At 37.1% G+C, this 19,554-nt stretch overlaps 1 protein-coding gene across 1 annotated transcript; it reads left to right on the top strand.

The window, feature by feature from the left end:
- Positions 1-12,185: 12,185 nt before the first annotated feature.
- LOC310741950 (U8 snoRNA-decapping enzyme) lies at positions 12,186-17,599 on the top strand. Its single transcript, XM_083570371.1, has 4 exons — positions 12,186-12,413; positions 15,594-15,634; positions 16,648-16,873; positions 16,951-17,599. The coding sequence occupies exons 1-4, from the start codon at positions 12,282-12,284 to the stop codon at positions 17,155-17,157; spliced, it is 606 nt and encodes a 201-aa protein (XP_083426497.1). The 5' UTR covers positions 12,186-12,281; the 3' UTR covers positions 17,158-17,599.
- The last annotated feature ends 1,955 nt before the right edge of the window (positions 17,600-19,554 follow it).

Raw genomic sequence — 19,554 nt, 5'->3', positions numbered from 1 at the left:
GTAAGGATAAAAGTTAAGTTCAAGTGTTACTACATTTAGTAGTGCATGCTTGTATAAGTTATTTTATTATAAAAGAATAGTTCGAATAATTATTATTATAAAAAGGAATCTGTATAATGTAAAAGCTTAAATAGGCTAAATATTTTTAAAGCTCCATATCTTCAGTTTAATGAATTTATTGCGTAGTAATATATTAGTTTTTACAATGACTTTGCCTCCAACTACTTCTCCACGGTGACTTTTCCACATCAGGCATCATTCCTGCACACAGAAGGAGAGAAAGAAGTATGCCAATAGCTCAATGCTGGGAAGATTTCAAACTTTACACCCCACCTTGGCTAAACAAATATAATAATAATAATAATAATAATAATAATAATAATAATAATAATAATAATACAGAGCAATTCCTGCCATATACCTTACTTCATATTGTGTATGTACAAGTTTATACAGTGATTTTTTATTTCTTTTATTTTTTATATTTTGCCATGCCAGTCAGTTCCATTCATTTTATCTGCCACTCATTTGGTTAGTCACAATAATTACAGCATTTTCTCAATCAATGAGTCTTTAAACAAAATAAATTTTCTGAGCCACAGATTCATGACACAGCACAAATAATATTGACTGTATAAGGATGTCATTAATTATTGTTATAAGGAATGAAGCTTTACAGGAGCCTAGTGCAATTAATATATCATTTATAATATTAGTAGTAGTAGTAGTAGTATTAATAGTGGTGGTGGGGTGTGTGTGAATCTATTGATTTAATGTATAAAAACCTAATCTAAATAAGTCTAATTATTTCACTGAATGCATATTTTAGATTTTTTAATGTTCATGTCGTATCTAATGACATCAGTATAAGAGCATTTTTCAGGTTTTAGCATGATCATGCCTGTGTGTTTTATTGCTTACTAATTAGAAAGCTCAGCAGTGTCATTTCTATCCTAATATCTACAAAGATATTATCAAATTAAGAAAAAACTATAGCTGTTATACTGTTGAAGAATTTTACTGGCATGCTTTAGATCTACTGGTCTGCTTAGATGGGTGGTCACTATAAATCAAAACAATGTTTTTTTAGGCTGATCACTTTTAACTTATAATGAAATGTTTTTTTCATGATAAGAGTTGTCTCTTCTAGGATGACAGTGCTCCCATCCACAGGGTATAGTGAACTCTTAATGATTTGATAAGGATGTAAATTATATGAATAACATGCAGTTCTTAACACGTGATCTATTTCATTTGAATTTATTCTTGCTTTTCTTTTTATTCTATCATATCTGGAGGTAATATCAGATTTGTTACAAATCTGTAAGTAATATCACATTACATTACATCGTTGCTCTATTATTATAGACTATATTGTGTCCTGTAGTTACATATGACATATAAACACACTTGCTATTTAATTTAAAACAGGATATTTTTCTGTTGGATCTTTGCACATACATACAGTTACTTATGGTCTAACATGGACAAATAACACATTATTTATTTCTCAGTGAATGCCCCTATAATGCTACAGTAATCCTCCACTAACATATCATATAATGGCTGGTGTTTACACTGAACCTCCTTTTTAGCTGTTGGGGTTCAGAGGCTCTCGACCTTGAGAGCCTGAGCTGAGATAAGAGTCCTTTAGCAGAGCACAGCACCACTGTGGAGGCTGAAAATAGAAGAGAATACTCCCATTCCTGATGGCAGCCATTCCATGTGGAGATAGACATGTTTAGAGATAGACATGCTGTCTGGCATGGCTCTGTGGTTAAAGAGGCAGATGCCACTTCTCTTTGGGTATTGTTGGCGAACAGTGTTTTGTAATGTTGGCTAAAACACATTTCGCATAAAACACATTCAATTTATCAAGTTATTAGTTTGGTTTATGTATTTAAATCAGTTGCATCTTTAGGTTGATTAATCATATTTTTTAATATTATAATATTTAATAAGATTGATCTTTGAATAACATTAAATATATTAATTCTGTTTGGATGGACAATAATTCTAAATACGTTTGTATTTATTATTATTATTAATTATTATTATTAATAATAAGGCTTAATTATTAAATATAATTATCAGGGTGTGCTTATTGTTAATATTTTAACAACAGGAAATATATTTGCAATACCCCTGATCTCATTCTATACAAACTTAGTAAAATGTGATGCAATAACCCATCTCCCTCTCAGGAAGACTTCCTGGAACCTGGGTTTAGAGTGCTGCACAGCAGTTGTTTTAGATTATCACATACAGAGTTATTTCAGATGGGATTAAGAGACTGAAATGTTGGCGTGGGGCCATATGTATGACACATTATTTTATATGTTAATAAAAAGCACACATAAATGCACACAGTAACTGATTTGGCATTAATTATTGCAGTTTTATGCTTGATCCTGTACAAGGTTAAATGCACTTAAGATGCCAGTAGATCTTTATTCCCTTCTTTGATTTGTTAATCCAAATTAAATAGTTTTTCACTATACTTCATTTAATCTCAATTTAAAACCCATGATAGACCCTATACACCACAGTCAATCAGCACACTGTGTTAATGTGTGAGAGACAGAGAGTAAACGAGATAGAGGAACTGGGTCTGGTTAACTTTAGCTATATCTATGACCTCTAATCTCCAGCCCTCCCTCTGTATTAGCAATAATCTGAAATAATCAGTCTTTTAGCGAGTGTCTCACAGATGGACATGCGTCATCACCACCACCACATGGCACCAGGTCCAGGCTCAACTGCATTGTGATAGAGCTGATCTGCCTGTCCTCCAACATCTTCTACCACACACACACACACACACACACACACACACACACACACACACACACACACACACACACACATACACACACCCACACCCACACACACAAACACACACACACACTAGAATGTAACCTAGATAGGAGCACCTGCAGCTGTTTGTCTATTTTCGTCATTGTTTTGACAGAGACATGTCCACCCTCCCTCTCCAAGCCTGACGCCTAAACCAGGACAATAGCCACTAGCACTCATAAAACTTAGTGAGTAGTCAGGATCCAGAATAGCATGTCCATGCCAGAACAATCCCTCTGCTGCCACACAGTAAGCCCAAATAAGATGGACAGCACTAACAAGGCTTTGATTCTAGACCAGTAAGTGTATTTAATGTCTCTCTGCAAGACCAGCTACTGCAGTGACCAAATTTCCACTTTAAGTAATAAACTTTCTGTCCATTTATTCATCCATCCATCCATAAATCCATCCATCCATCCATCCACTTATATGGATGCATTTAAATGATGCTTTGTTCAAAACAATTGTGTTAATCTACAACTTTACTGGTTAGTTTTGCAACAAGTAGCAACAAGTGACCCATTTGAGAGCCACAGAGGGTGCCATTAGAGGTCATCCAGGATCAAAACCTTGACTGCTTGGGTCATCCCTCCTATAATGTTTGACCTGTAGTGTATAACCTCCATGATCTAAAAGCACCTTGTAGAATCTTTAGTATAAATATTATACAGACTATGAAATACTTACTGTTCAGCTGCTTTAATACACTGTGTAAATTAAGTGGAATGGATCAATTACATGATTCTCTACTAATTTAATCTCTTTTGTTTGTCACAGAGATTTAGTAGTGCAACTCTATGGGGTATGCTGTTACACAGGAAAATGATTAGCTTTGGGTTAGTAACACATCACACCACATTAATGTGGATTACGTTCCAGTACCAGCACATTCTCAAGTGTTTTTTTCCTTTTAAAATAATTACAATCTGGCAACACTCATTCTCAATCTCATTGTTCTCAAAATTCAATAATTTTATTAGAACAACAGTCTAATGATTCATTAACACTGAAGAGTCCTTAACTAATTAACTGCTAAATTAATGTTTTCTTACAGAAAATTGTTTGACCCATTTATTTATTTATTTATTTATTTATTTGCAGAATTTCCCATAACAATATACAAGTAATACAAATGAACTGATAACATATGGAGGAATTCATTTCTTTCCTGAGTCATGATTTAAAAAATAATAAAAATTTAATCAACACCTTCTGCTCATGCAAAATCGTGATGTAAATTTGAACATAAAAAGGTCTTTATTTTAAAAAGCCAAAATAGTAAGCAGAGCCTTTACTCATCACATCTTCCTTTTTCTGCACTTCTTTGAGAAAATAATTCCCAAGCATTTTATATCTTTCTTTGTATTTCATGCAGAACCACATTCCCTATTCTCAGCTGCAAAGCATAGACTAACTTTCTTTTCGGCTTCACGCTGTGGATCCTCCGCACGTTTTGATTTGGCACACGTTTTACCCTTCCTAACGCAACCCTCCCCAATTTATCCGGGCTTGGGACCGGCACTAAGAGTGGCTGGGGATGGTTCCCGGGAATCGAACCCGGGTCGCAGCGGTGGGAGCGCTGCATCTTAACCACTAGACCACCAAGGGACCACGCTAAAGCATAGACTAACAAACACTAAAAATTCCATCTTGGAAAAAAAATGTCCACATGACATTTTCTAAATTGAATGCTCTCATACAAACATGGTGTGACACTGCAGGAACCTTGTTCATGCTATAAAGGATATGTGAGGAGAGGTCAGCGTGTGGCTGCACAAACATTATGCCTGTTCTAAGAGAGCCGCTCCTCTGAGAGACAAGGCTTCAAAGAAGCAATGAATGCTGGCAGTGAGGGGATGTCTCTGAGCGGTTCACTCAGAAAGCCTCAAGAGACAAGGTCCACACCTGTCTCTTGCAACAACTGCTGAAACTACTACCCCCCCCCCACCCAAAACACACACACACACACACACACACACACACACACACACACACACACACACACACACACAAACACACACACACAAATAGAGTTTGTCTTACTATTTGTATAAGTATCTTTTACTAACTGTATTAATAAATGTGCAATTATATATATATATATATATATATATATATATATATATATATATATATAAAAATTAGTATCGGTGTAATAAATCAGTAAAAAAAATATATTTTTTATATTTGCAAGATGTTGACGAAAGAATATTAAAAACACACAAATAGAGTTTGTCTTACTATTTGTATAAGTATCTTTTACTAACTGTATTAATAAATGTGCAATTATATATATATATATATATATATATATATATATATATATATATATATATATATATATATATATATATATATATAAAAATTAGTATCGGTGTAATAAATCAGTAAAAAATATATATTTTTTATATTTGCGTGATGTTGACGAAAGAATATCAACAAAATATCCTCATAGCAAAACCCACTCCTACTATCTGTGCCTCAGACTGTAAAGCTGAGAGGTTAATGTCTTCCTGATACTTAGTTTACAGCCTTCATGTGAAGCTATGTCCAGCTGGTTAGGGAGCCGTGAAGACAAATGATTTTTCACTTTGAGCAGGGTGTGGCTGTGAACTGTGCTCCTTCCTCTGCTGGATCTATAGCACAGTGATGCTGCAAGCCTCCAATCCTTCTGTAAGGCTGCTCAAGAATTCCGACAAGTGCTTGAGGGCATTAGGCCAGACACTTGAGCAACCATCTGTTTCCTGCCTCGTTGTCTCTCAACCGTATTTCTGCACCCCTTAGATGGACAACACACACTCCAGGCAGGAGTGCATACCGCTCAACAATACTCTGCATGACTTGACATTTAGCAGCTTGTTTTGAGAATAGGAGAATGGCAGGCAAGCATTTGTAGCTACATCGTACAAGTTGGTGAACAGACTGATTACCTATTTAATATTACTAATTGAAGATACATAGAAAGAAATGTGTAGCTTTTATTATCAAACATTTGTGTAAATTGATGCATTGTCCTGTATCACTTTTCAAAATACAGTTTGATCTGTTATGATAGTATGCCACAGGAGCTGCTGAAACAGTTCTATTTTGCAATCATTGGGTCTGTCCTGTGTACATCTACAGCTACAAAATCAGACATCAAGAAGCTACAGTGGATGGTCAGGACTGCTGAGAGGATTATAGCTGCCCCACTGACTAATCTCCAGATCTTCACTCCACCAGAGAGGAGAAACAGGGCTAAGAAAATCACTTTGGACCCCACACACCCAGCCCACCCTTTCTTTGAACTGTTTCCTTTCGGTCGGCTCTACAGAGCACCGTCCAGAATCAGAATCAGAATCAGAATCAGGTTTATTGGCCAAGTGTGTTGACACACACAAGGAAATCATTTCCAGCCATTATTGACTCTTAAAAGTAAAGACATAAATAACACAACACATTTAGTTTGGACTATACAAGACAAATCGGACAAGACAAGATAAACAAGTCCATATAGACTATGTGAGACAAAATAAACAGTACGGGTATTAAATAGGGATACAAAGTATATGACATATCAGTAATATACATTAAGTGTGAGAGTGCATGGTAGTGCAAATTACAGTATTGTGCGTCAGGTGTGATAAAGAGCTACTTTAGATCTTTTGGACAATATACAGCAGCAATAGTGTGTGTAACATATATGGATGATGTGATTACTGACAGTCCTGATAATGCAGTACTTATAGATACGAAGCAGGGAATATAAATTATGAGTAATTAATGAGGGTGATTGCCTGGGGAAATAAACTGTTCTTGTATCTGGCAGTTTTGGTAAATAGAGTTTTGTAGCACCTGCCAAAAGGGAGGAGCTGAAAGAGGTTGTGTCCAGGGTGTGAAGGGTCAGTAGTGATTTTTCCTGCCCGGTTTCTGGTTCTTGTACGGTACAAACAACAAGTATGGTACAAACAAACTTTTACTTGTAAGAACAGCAACCATACATGAAACAGAACTTAATAAAATATTGTCGCTTAAAAAGCTTAGAAAAGCTTTTTCCAAAAATACATGAATTACACAAATGCAACAACATCCCAAAAACCTCCACTACACATTATTAGGACAAAAGTTGGGCACATTATTTAGACACACACCCACACATATAACGATTGATCGTACCATTGATCATACTATCCTGCTTGCTGGATACAGGAGAGGAACGATAATCTTGGGGGCAGGATGAAAGTCAAGTGCCAGCGGCGGACACAGCGGATTTGAGGTGAACTGCCACTGGGTAGAACACCTTGGAGGTCAGGAAAGGCCGGATGAAGCGTGGAGCGAGCCTCCAGGTGGCTGCCCCAAGCACTTTCTGGCCAATGTGATGAGACGGAGCGACTCCCTCTGCGGAGGTCTGAGGCGGAGCGACGTAGTCAGCAAGGATTGGGCGTGGAGCAGCACCCTCATCGAGACTCTGGAGCAGAGCGGCACCACCGGCAGGACTTGGCAGGTTCCAGTGACCACTATTCCTGCCCCTTCCCTCCTCTGATCAGCCCACTTCATCCTGGCCTGCCTCTGGATGGTGTTCTTTTCGATTGGAGGCCACTCTGTGTAGCTGGGGATGGTTTCTCTTCCACGCCTCGGGGTTCCATGAAATTACAGAGTAAGAACAGGAGCTTTGAGGATGGATTTGGATTGTAGTTAATGTGGTAAAGTCAGTTAAAGTCTGCTACACTGACTCAGGACTAGAGTTTGCTTCTGAACACCATCACTGCACCCCGCAACATCGTTTCCCCATCCTGGGGAGTTTTTCCTTGCCACATTCGCCACTGGCTTGCACATCAGGGACAAACATTTTTATCACAACATTAACATTAACTGTGTAAAGCTGCTTTGAGACTATGTTTATTGTTAAAAGCGCTATACAAATAAAAACTTATTAAATTTATATATATATATATATATATATATATATATATATATATATATATATATATATATATATATATATATATATATATATACATATACATAAGACTGTAGGAAGGGCGTTACTCATAACTACACATTCCAGTGCTCATGTTAGTTCTCACCCTCCAGTGTTCTGTATTGTTTAAAGACTATAATCACACTCTTCATATCACCCAAATAAAGATGGTTTCCCCTTTTGAGTCTGGTTCCTCTCAAGGTTTCTCCCTCAGTTTTTCCTTGCCACAGTCACCATGGCTTGCTGATCAGGGATAAATACACATCGTTCACCTTAACTGTTAAATTCTGTAAAGCTGCTTTGAGACAATGTCTGTTGTGAAAAGCGCTATAGAAATAGACTTGACAGTTTAGGAAAAAGCTCATACACGGCAATGGCAATCAGGTTTCCACAAACACATGTTGTACAACTTGGCAGTACAACTTTGAAAATATTTTTGGGAAAACATAAAAATTTATTATTGTACATACAAAGCACATCTGTTTAGCAACTTTTATGTTTTTTTTTACTTTTATGTTTCATCAGTCTATTTGTCTTATAAAGAATTATTAAAAGTATAAAGAGGTTGTAACTTACTCTCATTTATGGACATTAACACAGTTGAACAGTATTTTACAACAACAACAACTACTACTACTACTACTACTACTACTACTATTACTACTTCTTCTTCTTTCGCCTGCACCCATTAGGGGTCGCCACAGCGAATCCGTTTCCATACTACTCTGTCCTCTACATCTGCCTCTTTCAAACCAACTACATGCATATCTTTCCTCACCACCTCCCTAAACCTTCTCTTTGGTCTTCCTCTTTTCCTCCTTCTCGTCAGCTCTATCCAAAGCATTATATTACCTACAGTGGTGTAAAAAAAATGTTGCCCCTTCATGATTTCTTATTTTTTTGCATGTTTGTCACACTTTAATGTTTCAGATCATCAAACTATTTTAAATATTAATAAAAGATAACACAAGTAAACACAACATGCAGTTTTTAAATGAAGGTTTTTACAAAATCCAAGGGAAGGGAAAACAAAATCCAAATGGCAAAAACATGGAACAGTGGAGAACCTTCCCAGGAGTGGCCGGCCGACCAAAACTACCCCAAGAGCACAGCGACGACTCATCCAAGAGGTCACAAAAGACCCCACATCAACATCCAAAGAACTGAAGACCTCACTTGCCTCAGTTAAGGTCAATGTTCATGATTCCACCATAGAAAGAGACGTAATTCCCCTTATCTCCAGCGTGTACCTCCACCTCTCCAGACTCTTTTCAACCTGCTCCCTACTCTCACCACAAATCACAATATCATTGGCAAACATCATAGTCCATGGAGACTCCTGTCTGACCTCGTCCATCAACCACTGCAAACAGGAAAGGGCTCAGAGCTGATCCTTAATGCAGTCCAACCTCCACCTTTAACCAGTCTGTCTTTCCTACTGCACTCTTCAATGCTGTCACACTGTCCTCATACATGTCCTGCACCACCCTCACATACTTCTCTTACACACCTGACTTCCTCATACAATACCACAACTCCTCTCTCTGTACCATGTCGTACACTTTCTCTAAATCCACAAACACACAATGCAACTCCTTCTAACCTTCTCTATCAACATTCTCAAAGCAAGTAATGTGTCTGTGGTGCTGTTCCTCGGCATGAAACAATACTGCTGCTCACAGATGATCGCCTCTTCTCTCAGCCTGGCTTCCACAACTCTTCCCATAACTTTATGGTGTGACTGATCAACTTAATTTCCCTGTAGTTACTGCAGGTCTGCACATTCTTCCTTGTTCTTAAAAACTGGTACCAGCACACTCCATTCTCCATTCTTAGGGATCCTCTCACCTTCCAAATTTTTGTTGAACAACCTAATTAAAAACTCCACTGCCATCTCTCCTAAACATCTCCATGCTTCTACTGGTATGTCATCTGGTCCAAACCGACTTTCCACTCTTCATCCTCTTAATCGCTGCTCTCACTTCCTCCTTACTAATCCTATCCACGTCTTGCTTCACCAACTCCACATCATACAATCTTCTCCCTGTCTCATTTTCCTCGTTCATCAGCTGCTCAAAATAGCTCCATCTTCTCAACACACTCTCCTCACGAGTCAACACATTTCCATCTCCATCCTTTATTGCTCTAACTTGCAGCACATCCTTCCTAGCTTGGTCCCTCTTTCTGGCCAATCGGTACAAATCCTTTTCTTCTTTCTTAGTGTCCAACTTCTTATACAGCTCCTTATATGCCTTTTCCTTAGCTTTCGCCACATCCATCTTCACCTGCTGCCGCATCTCATTGTACTCGTGCCTACTTTTCTCATCTCTCTGCAGATCCTAATTCGGTTTTGCCAACCTTTTTCTCCTTATACTTTGTGCTTTGTGCTCTTTATACCTGTGTGCACCTTCCTCCACCCTTATAAGTCAACTACTATTACACTTAATAAATAATAATAATAATAATAATAATAATAATAATAATAATAATAATAATAATGTGTATGTACAGTGAGGAAAATAAGTATTTGAACACCCTGCTATTTTGCAAGTTCTCCCACTTAGAAATCATGGAGGGGTCTGAAATTGTCATCGTAGGTGCATGTCCACTGTGAGAGACATAATCTAAAAAATAATCCAGAAATCACAATGTATGATTTTTTAAACTATTTATTTGTATGATAAAGCTGCAAATAAGTATTTAAACACCTGAGAAAGTCAATGTTAATATTTGGTACAGTAGCCTTTGTTTGCAATTACAGAGGTCAAACGTTTCCTGTAGTTTTTCACCAGGTTTACACACACTGCAGGAGGGATTTTGGCCCACTCCTCCACACAGATCTTCTCTAGATCAGTCAGGTTTCTGGCCTGTAGCTGAGAAACACGGAGTTTAAGCTCCCTCCAAAGATTCTCTATTGGGTTTAGGTCTGGAGACTGGCTAGGCCACGCCAGAACCTTGATATGCTTCTTACAGAGCCACTCCTTGGTTATCCTGACTGTGTGCTTCGGTTTATTGTCATGTTGGGAGACCCAGCCTCGACCCATCTTCAATGCTCTAACTGAGGGAAGGAGGTTGTTCCCCAAAATCCCGCAATACATGGCCCCGGTCATCCTCTCCTTAATACAGTGCAGTCGCCCTGTCCCATGTGCAGAAAAACACCCCCATGCTTCACAGTAGGGATGGTGTTCTTGGGATGGTACTCATCATTCTTCTTCCTCCAAACACGTTTAGTGGAATTATGAACCAAAAGTTCTATTTTGGTCTCATCTGACCACATGACTTTCTCCCATGACTCCTCTGGATCATCCAAATGGTCATTGGCAAACTTAAGACGTGCCTGGACATGTGCTGGTTTAAGCAGGGGAACCTTCCGTGCCATGCATGATTTCAAACCATGACGTCTTAGTGTATTACCAAGAGAAACCTTGGAAACGGTGGTCCCAGCTCTTTTCAGGTCATTGACCAGCTCCTCCCGTGTAGTTCTGGGCTGATTTCTCACCTTCCTTAGGATCATTAATGCCCCACGAGGTGAAATCTTGCATGGAGCCCCAGTCCGAGGGAGATTGACAGTCATGTTTAGCTTCTTCCATTTTCTAACGATTGCTCCAACAGTGGACCTTTTTTCACCAAGCTGCCCATAGCCCTTTCCAGCCTTGTGGAGGTGTACAATTTTGTCTCTAGTGTCTTTGGACAGCTCTTTGGTCTTGGCCGTGTTAGTAGTTGGATTCTTACTGATTGTATGGGGTGGACAGGTGTCTTCATGCAGCTAACAACCTCAAACAGGTGCATCTAATTTAGGATAATAAATGTAGTGGAGGTGGACATTTTAAAGGCAGACTAACAGGTCTTTGAGGGTCAGAATTCTAGCTGATAGACAGGTCTTCAAATACTTATTTGCAGCTGTATCATACAAATAAATAGTTAAAAAAATCATACATTTGTGATTTCTGCATTTTTTTTTTTTAGATTATGTCTCTCACAGTGGACATGCACCTACGATGACAATTTCAGACCCCTTCATGATTTCTAAGTGGGAGAACTTGCAAAATAGCAAGGTGTTCAAATACTTATTTTCCTCACTGTATATAGTGCCTTCCTTCAACTCAGATTTCCTTTGTTAATCCATGTCAAGAAACAAATTTAATGAATTGAAAATATTAAATTATAAAGATAGCCAAAAATAAGTATCACAAACATGATCAGCAAGCATACATTAGTGTTTTGCTTTTCTTTTGTAAAGCAGTAATTCGCATACTGACGATGAATGAATAATAAAATGAATAAACATTAGTATAAATGTTATTATTCATGTGGTGATATATCACTTGAGTTCAGATATGTTGCGGGACTCATATTCTGGAATATGACCCTATTAGGCCACTGTAGTTTCCTTCTCAGTGTTATATGGTTGTCAGGTTTATACAGTTGATGTTGCAGATCAGCAGAACTCGCTGCAGAAGGTAAAATGGCTGGAAACGATATTACTAGAGAAGATGCGCTGTCGAGGCTGGACCATAAGCACGCCTGTCACATCCTGCTGTATGCAGACAGCAGAGCGAAACTCTTCGGCAAAATTCCAATTAAACACATCGTGTTGGTAAGGACGTTTCAGTTACTTTCTGTTGCGTGCAATATTTAGTGACAAACCCAGAGAGTAGCAGACATATAAATTATTATTATTTTTTTTTTAATTGGTTAATTCGAAATTATTGTCATCTGCTTTATCATGAGGACTGTGGCCAAGGAAAGAAGCTTTCTTACTTTAGTGCACTTTACTACCACCTGGTGGCGGACAGGGTGAAGTGCAGCTTTTACTATACTGTGTTCGAATGCATTGAGGTTTTCAAGTCAGAAATGCATTTAACTGAATGTGAAATAAAATAAGTTGTGCATACCAATTTTATATAGTTTTATTAACACAAAACAATCAACTTCAATTGAAAGAAAACGTTCCAATATTTGTACACATTGTACAAGAATCATTCAAAGGCCTAAAACATGTCATGCCTGAATTTTCTCCGGAGAGAACACATTAGTTCTATGTGATGTTTTTGTTCGTTTTAGAGTTATTAATGCTCACAAACCAATTAAATTACATGTTAAAATATCTGGTAAAATCTAATACTATAAGATTTCATTAATATATATTACTAATAGATAAACAGCTTTATGTATTAGGTATTGATTTCCACCTCTGCAACAAAATTACAGCAGAATATCTACAGTGGCATTCAAAATGTAGAAACTTTCCACTCGTATTATTTTAGCTCGCATGAATTATATGTTGATTTTAATCATAGTTGACATTAATAATATAACTCTGAAGATTGTGCTTTCCATTGGCTGTGTTTCATGGACACCTCTGGATCACCACATCATGCTGAGAACCATGCTGAAATTGATTTGTGGCCTACTCCATGCCTTCCAATGTTTCACATTCGTGTTACTTGTTTCCTCAAGGCAACAGGGCAGAATTAAACATATTTTAAAATAAATTTTTTAGAAATCCATTCATAGCGAGGATTTTTAGTTATTTAGTACGTATAGATTTGCTTTTTTTTTATTTGCAGTTAAAAAAAAATCTTTTGCTGCTTGTGGGGTTTTATTTTTCCGTACTATATGACCTTCCTAGCTATAGACTAAATGTACTCATAGTGAACCAGTATCAGAATGTATTTATTGATGAAGACTGTAAGTCGCTCTAGATAAAGGCATGTGCCAAATGTATACATATGATATAAGAATTCTGGTATATAAGAATATATAAAGATAACAGTAATAGTATCATATGTAAACTGTTAGGTGGCTAGAAGAGTGAAAAGTGCAGTCTGTAGACGGTGTTACATGAAGATTCACTTTTATTTGTATTACCCAAAGCAGCTACAGATATTTAAATACAATGTGAATATAAATTTTACATTTATAAATCAATCCATATACATTTATCCAAACCATGTGTTTATAAGGAGCAAGCCAATGGCAGCAGTGGCAAGGAAAAGCTTCCTGAGATGGTATGAGGAAGAAAAGTTGAGAGAATCCAGATTCAGTCGGGAACCCCATCTGTTCATTATAGTTCCATCATTATTGAGGTTATCAACTGTCAATCTTTAATGGTAATTGTAGTCCTAACCCATTGTACCAGACTCTTTATAGTAATTACAGTCCACATCCATCTTCATGGATCTTAAGTTTATCCCTGCTCTATAACTTAATGGATCTTTAGACGGTTCCTGTGGACCCATCTTTACCAACAGTGAGTGGCCTCCAATTGAAAAATAACTCCATCCAAAGGTCATCAGGATGGATCATGCAGGTCCAGATGGATAAAAGGGACAGGATCACTGGTACCTCATGAGGATGTTTAACTCGACATGGCTAGCAACATGGAAAGAGAGTGAAAAAACGTGCATTATTAGGCATCCTTATTGTTACACCACCTAAAGACATTGTAAAGTATGATCAGGTGCAAGTAAGGATTCTGGCACTAAAATAACTAAAAGGGAAAGCCAGAGGAGGGATCTCTTAAATTTTAGATGGCCTGCCACAACACCATCCACAACCTTGAGTAAACATGTAAGAGTGGAGGGATGACGGCGTCCAAATATCCCAGTTCACAAAAACACTTGGATCCCTCCACATATGCTCCTTTACCAAAGAAAAATCTATTTACAAAAGGCCTGACTAAACAAGAAGCTAGTAAAAGCTAGTAAAGCTGCTCTCATATGGAATCTCTTAATGCATCTGAAGTTGTAAAGCTGTTGTTGTATGTTCCTTGTAACAGGTCGGCTGTGCACTGTCCACGTGAGATCCTCGGTGATGAACACACCAAGGAATTTATAGTTGCTGACCCTCTGTACTGCAGCACCGTTTATGGTTATGGATAATGGAGCCTGTGTGCTTCATGGTCATACTTCAATATTTATATTTATATCAGATTGAATTTTATTCTTGATGCACACCAAAAATTATTTGACAGTAGGAAATAAATTTTAGGTTATAGGTTGAATGACGGTAGGCGTAGATTTTGGCTGCTTGTTAATGCTTTTCTGCTTCCTTTTATCCAATTATACCAATAATGTTGATATTATTATCTAGTTGAGAAAGCAAGTTACTTTTCTAAAAAAAAAAGCATAAAAAGTCAAACTTGGTATTTTGCATACAACTTGGTATACAAATAAATTCAAATGTACTGTATTAAAAAGAAAGAATATCTATAAACTGCATATATACTAATCCTAATTAAAAACTGCCATTTTATGTTGAATTCAAAAAGTAAAAACGTGATGTATTAAGAGTTTGTCTGGTTTGCTGAGCTGCTCATTAAGTCTTAAATCATTACTTCTGCTTCATTAAACTACTTAGACGACTTCATTACACAAGTCTCAAAATGACTGCTGGGGCTTCTGTTTCCTTTCGGGAAGTTTAGAAAGCAGTAATGAAGTTGTGAAACAACGCTTTAGGCATTGGTCACGAGTTTGTGGGTGGACTTAATGGTGCAAGTGGGTAGTGTTTCAAAATGGTTTGTTGGTTCTTGACACAAAAACCATGACTACTTTGGTGACCACACAACTATCACTTTTTTTCAGTTCAGCTATATACTGCACTGTATTTGGCTATATATTTAATCATTCCTTATATTTCATTACCAACCCTAATATTTTAAACTGCCTTTAATAACTAAAATATAACTGCCTTACCCAAAAACACCTACTTGAATGTGTCACAAATTGGATCACACAAGACAATATAATAAAAATTTTTTTTTTATGTTTTTCAGATGCAGATGCGTTTTGATGGCTTACTCGGCTTCCCTGGAGGGTAAGTACTCATGTGGATAATGTAATGTAGTCAATCGAATGAATTAAATTGAAGAAACTATTCAATTCCAACCCCGCTTTGATACTAACAAGGCATGCATTCATTCATATGTAAGTGAGCAATTTGGAGCTGTGATTCTGCGACAGTAACACTATAAGGTGACAAGTGACAGCTGAATGAAAATGTTCGCAGTTTGATGCAAATTAGGCTCGATGTTTTAATGCAACAAATCCAAATAATTGCCTTTTGTGAATTACTTGGGACAATCCTTGGCAATGTTCTCCAGGTGAACATTTTCAGAATTTGTATTTCCAACTTGGTTTTTAGTTGCTATGGACTGTCAGCACTGCCAGCAGAGCTCAGCTTACAATACAGAAGAATGAATGAGAAAGTAATTAAAGCTGTGTCATCGCTGTGTTTTTTTATAAATACATTAGAATTAGAGCCAATGCAATTAGTCAAAAAACAAAGTCAAAATATGCTTAGAATTTGTGCACGTGATTCATTTATTCATCATTATGGTGGATCCAGAGCTGTTACACAGAATGCTGGGTGTGAGAAAAGGACACAACTTCGATAGGATGTCAGGCCAATTCAAGGCACCTAACAGCCACTTAGCTTTAACGTTCTATCCACCTACATTATGTCTGGTTTGGAGAACCCAGAGAAAACCCATGCACTGAGAGAACAAAAAACTCCACAACGACAGTAACTCAGAGGAGCAGAGGAATCCAAACCCATTGGCAATTAGTTTTTTGTTTCTCTTATTATTAATATATTATCACTGTTGTTGCTGTATTTTTTGACATATGAAGCATTTGATTAGCATTTTATGTAAGAAATGTGATAATTCTTCTTTATTATTATTTAAAAAACAAGTAAACAATAGCATAAGCATTTTGCTAAATGAATTGCTAAATTAATATTGTATTTTTTTTGTTTTTGTTTAAAATCTTTACACAATGAGTGTTTATAAAGCTGAAATCATGAAAATGATATGAACTTAACTGCAGTTTAGTTAAACCCTCAGAGGAGAATCTGGAGGCAGGACTGTGCAGAGAGCTGCAGGAAGAGTTAGGGGTGGCAGTGCCGGTGACCATAGACCACTATGTGTCATCTCACCTTGCCCAGTCTCCTCCCCACCTCATCTTACACTTCTATTGCAAGAAGATTACAGAGGCTGAGCTGCTAGAGATCGAGAGAGCTGCAGTCTCTAAGGCTGTGGATCATGGCTTAGAGGTAAATCCACATGCTTTCATTCAAATCTATTTTAATTTACCGCCCCTAACGAACTTTATAAAAATCTTTCCATCTAGGTGATGGGTCTGACTCGAGTGCCCCTTTATACACTGAGAAATGGTGGTGGTCTTCCTTGGTTCCTGTCTCACTCATTCATCAGCAACTCACGAGCACAGCTGCTGGAGGCACTAAGGCGTTTGGACTTGGTGTCACCTCAGACTCTGGAGGAAGCAGTTCAAAAGGCAGAAGAGATGAGATGTACAGTCAAAACTGAACCCCAATGACATTATGAACCTACTCAACATACTTTAATCAAACCATACGCTTTTCTGCTTGGGACACCCTGGCCTTTTTTTTTTTTATATATATTGTACATACTAAATTACCACAATCTCAAATGAGATTGTGAAAATTCAAAGACACGTGCTGGGAAGAATTAAAACCTAATGCTTAAATGTCTGAAATGTATATACATGATTTGTAAACCATTGTGGACTCCCCCTGTATTTATTTCTTGCTTAACTGCAGAACAGGCCAGAAAAAAATTTATTGACACTTCATTGTTGAAAAATGTAGAGCTTCTGAAACTAATAATCTGGTTAAATCTAGGTTAAGAGCTTGTAAAACTGTAATTTTATTGATGACATTTATAAGTAGCCTACAAATAAATACAGGTGTAAACATGTAATTGTTTAAATGAAATGAAAAAGGCTTCCAAAATGAAAACATGTCATTAAGATTGGCTTTCAATCCATCTTGGCAAAAGGGTAGGAGTAACTTCTTTATATTATGATCTAAATATTTTTCATACATGATGGATCAATGGATGGATGGATGGATGATTTTATGTAGCCTGGTTACAGAAGATGGCACATAAACCAAGTGCTCTGTGTCATTCTTGACTTGTGCAGTTTACAGAACGGCCACAGTGCTGCACTGTTGTGTTCAAGAAGTCGCTTTAAATAATTACGGTGGTGAACCATACTGACATGGAATGAAACGGTCTATCGATCAGTCATAACATTAAACCCACCTGCCTAATATTGTGTAGATCCCCTTGTGCAATCAAAACAGTTCTGACCTGCCAAGGCACTCCACAAGACTCTGAAGATCTGCTGTGGTATCTGGCACCAAGACTTTAAAGATAGATCAATACATCTTGATTGAGATCTGGGGAATTTTAAGGCCAAGTTTACAGTTTTTCCTTGTCATGTTTCTCATACAATTTCTGAACAATATTTGCAGTGTGTCAGGGAAAATTATCCTGCTGATAGTGGCCACTGCCATTAGGGAATCCTGCTGCCATTTGATCAATGATAATCACGTTTCCTGTCAGTGGTTTTATTGATATGGCTGATTAGTGTATAAAGTGTAACTGTGTGTGTGTGTATATATATATTTATATATATATATACATACACATTTCTACTTATTACATTTATTTCAGAACTTATTATAGGAATTTTCTTAAATTGATATTGTAGATTTAAAATCCATGCATTTTAATATACCATATTTTTTCATAGAGTTGCCGCAGTCCTTCCTATACGTTAATGGCAAATGGTGTTTCTCATCTTGTTCACAAGTCATGCACAAACACCCATGCACATATGCACCAAGTAAAGAGAACACTCTCTAAGATGCTGATCAATAGAATTAGGCACCATTGCGCAGCTGGGACCCAAAAGGTAATGCAGTTTTCCTTATAACTTAACTGAGTCATGCTCTTGTTGAAAGCATGATTTCAGTGTGAGGCCATTCTACAAATTGTCATGTTACATATATATTTTTTTCATTTAAAAAAAAAATCTATTCCTTTTAGTTTAGTGGTAAACTTAATTTTTCTCATTAGTAAAGATTATTAAATTATTGAATTTAAATCAAATGAAATCTTCTGTGATTTCTCAGTTTTGAGTGTACAAAGGATAATTGAGTAAAGGTTTTTCAGCTCCTCAACATGTGTTTTGCTAATCTGCTCTGCATTACTACATTATCGACCCATGCAATTACACTTAAAACGGATGTAATAGGGCTTGTGAATTTCCTGATGCATCAACAATGCTTATCTTCAAAACTTTTAACTGATTTTAGTCATTTCTGCCAACATCTCTAACGCTCACATGAAAGCTGCAAATGTTCTACCATGTGCCTTGCCATATATCATTATCATACACAATCTTTTTGTGCAATCTCAATAGATTATAGATTTGTGAAATGATTGTATAAATTGATAGAGATTTAGATATTTATGAAAACACAGGCAGGACATTGTTAATTGCAGTTATTGTGTCAAGTATTTGAAAGTTGATTTCAATTGAAGTTTAGTGACCTTTAAAAATGCAGACGACTTCTCACTTTTCTGTATATCACTTGTAATGGAGTGCTAATTTTGCCATTTTTTGTTGTCCAGTTCTACTGTGTGTTGTTGTATGTATGTGTGTTGTGTAATGCCAGAGTGATGAAGTAGGTCAGAGCTGTGAGGACTGACTGACCAAGTGGAAACTCAACTGGCCCTAGGGGAAATAGACAGATCATATAATATATCCAAAGTAGGGGCATTGACAGTGTTAGCATTACAATGTTTTATCACCATTTGTGTTCACTCAGTGTGCATTTTTAGGCTACCTGCCAGGTTGCATAAGACCCCTAGTAAGCTGCAAATTCTGCTGTTCATGTCACAT

The sequence above is a fragment of the Silurus aristotelis genome (assembly GCF_946808225.1).
Source record: "Silurus aristotelis genome assembly, chromosome: 19".
Taxonomy (NCBI): Eukaryota; Metazoa; Chordata; class Actinopteri; order Siluriformes; family Siluridae; genus Silurus; species Silurus aristotelis.
The sequence above is the reverse complement of the archived record's forward strand: the minus strand, read 5'-3'. Positions and strand labels throughout refer to the sequence as shown.

Coding starts and splice junctions, on each gene's coding strand:
- LOC310741950 (XM_083570371.1), top strand. CDS start 12,282: ATGGCTGGAAACGATATTACTAGAGAAGATGCGCTGTCGAGGCTGGAC. Junction 12,414..15,593: donor CAATTAAACACATCGTGTTG/GTAAGGACGTTT, acceptor TATGTTTTTCAG/ATGCAGATGCGTTTTGATGG. Junction 15,635..16,647: donor TTACTCGGCTTCCCTGGAGG/GTAAGTACTCAT, acceptor ACTTAACTGCAG/TTTAGTTAAACCCTCAGAGG.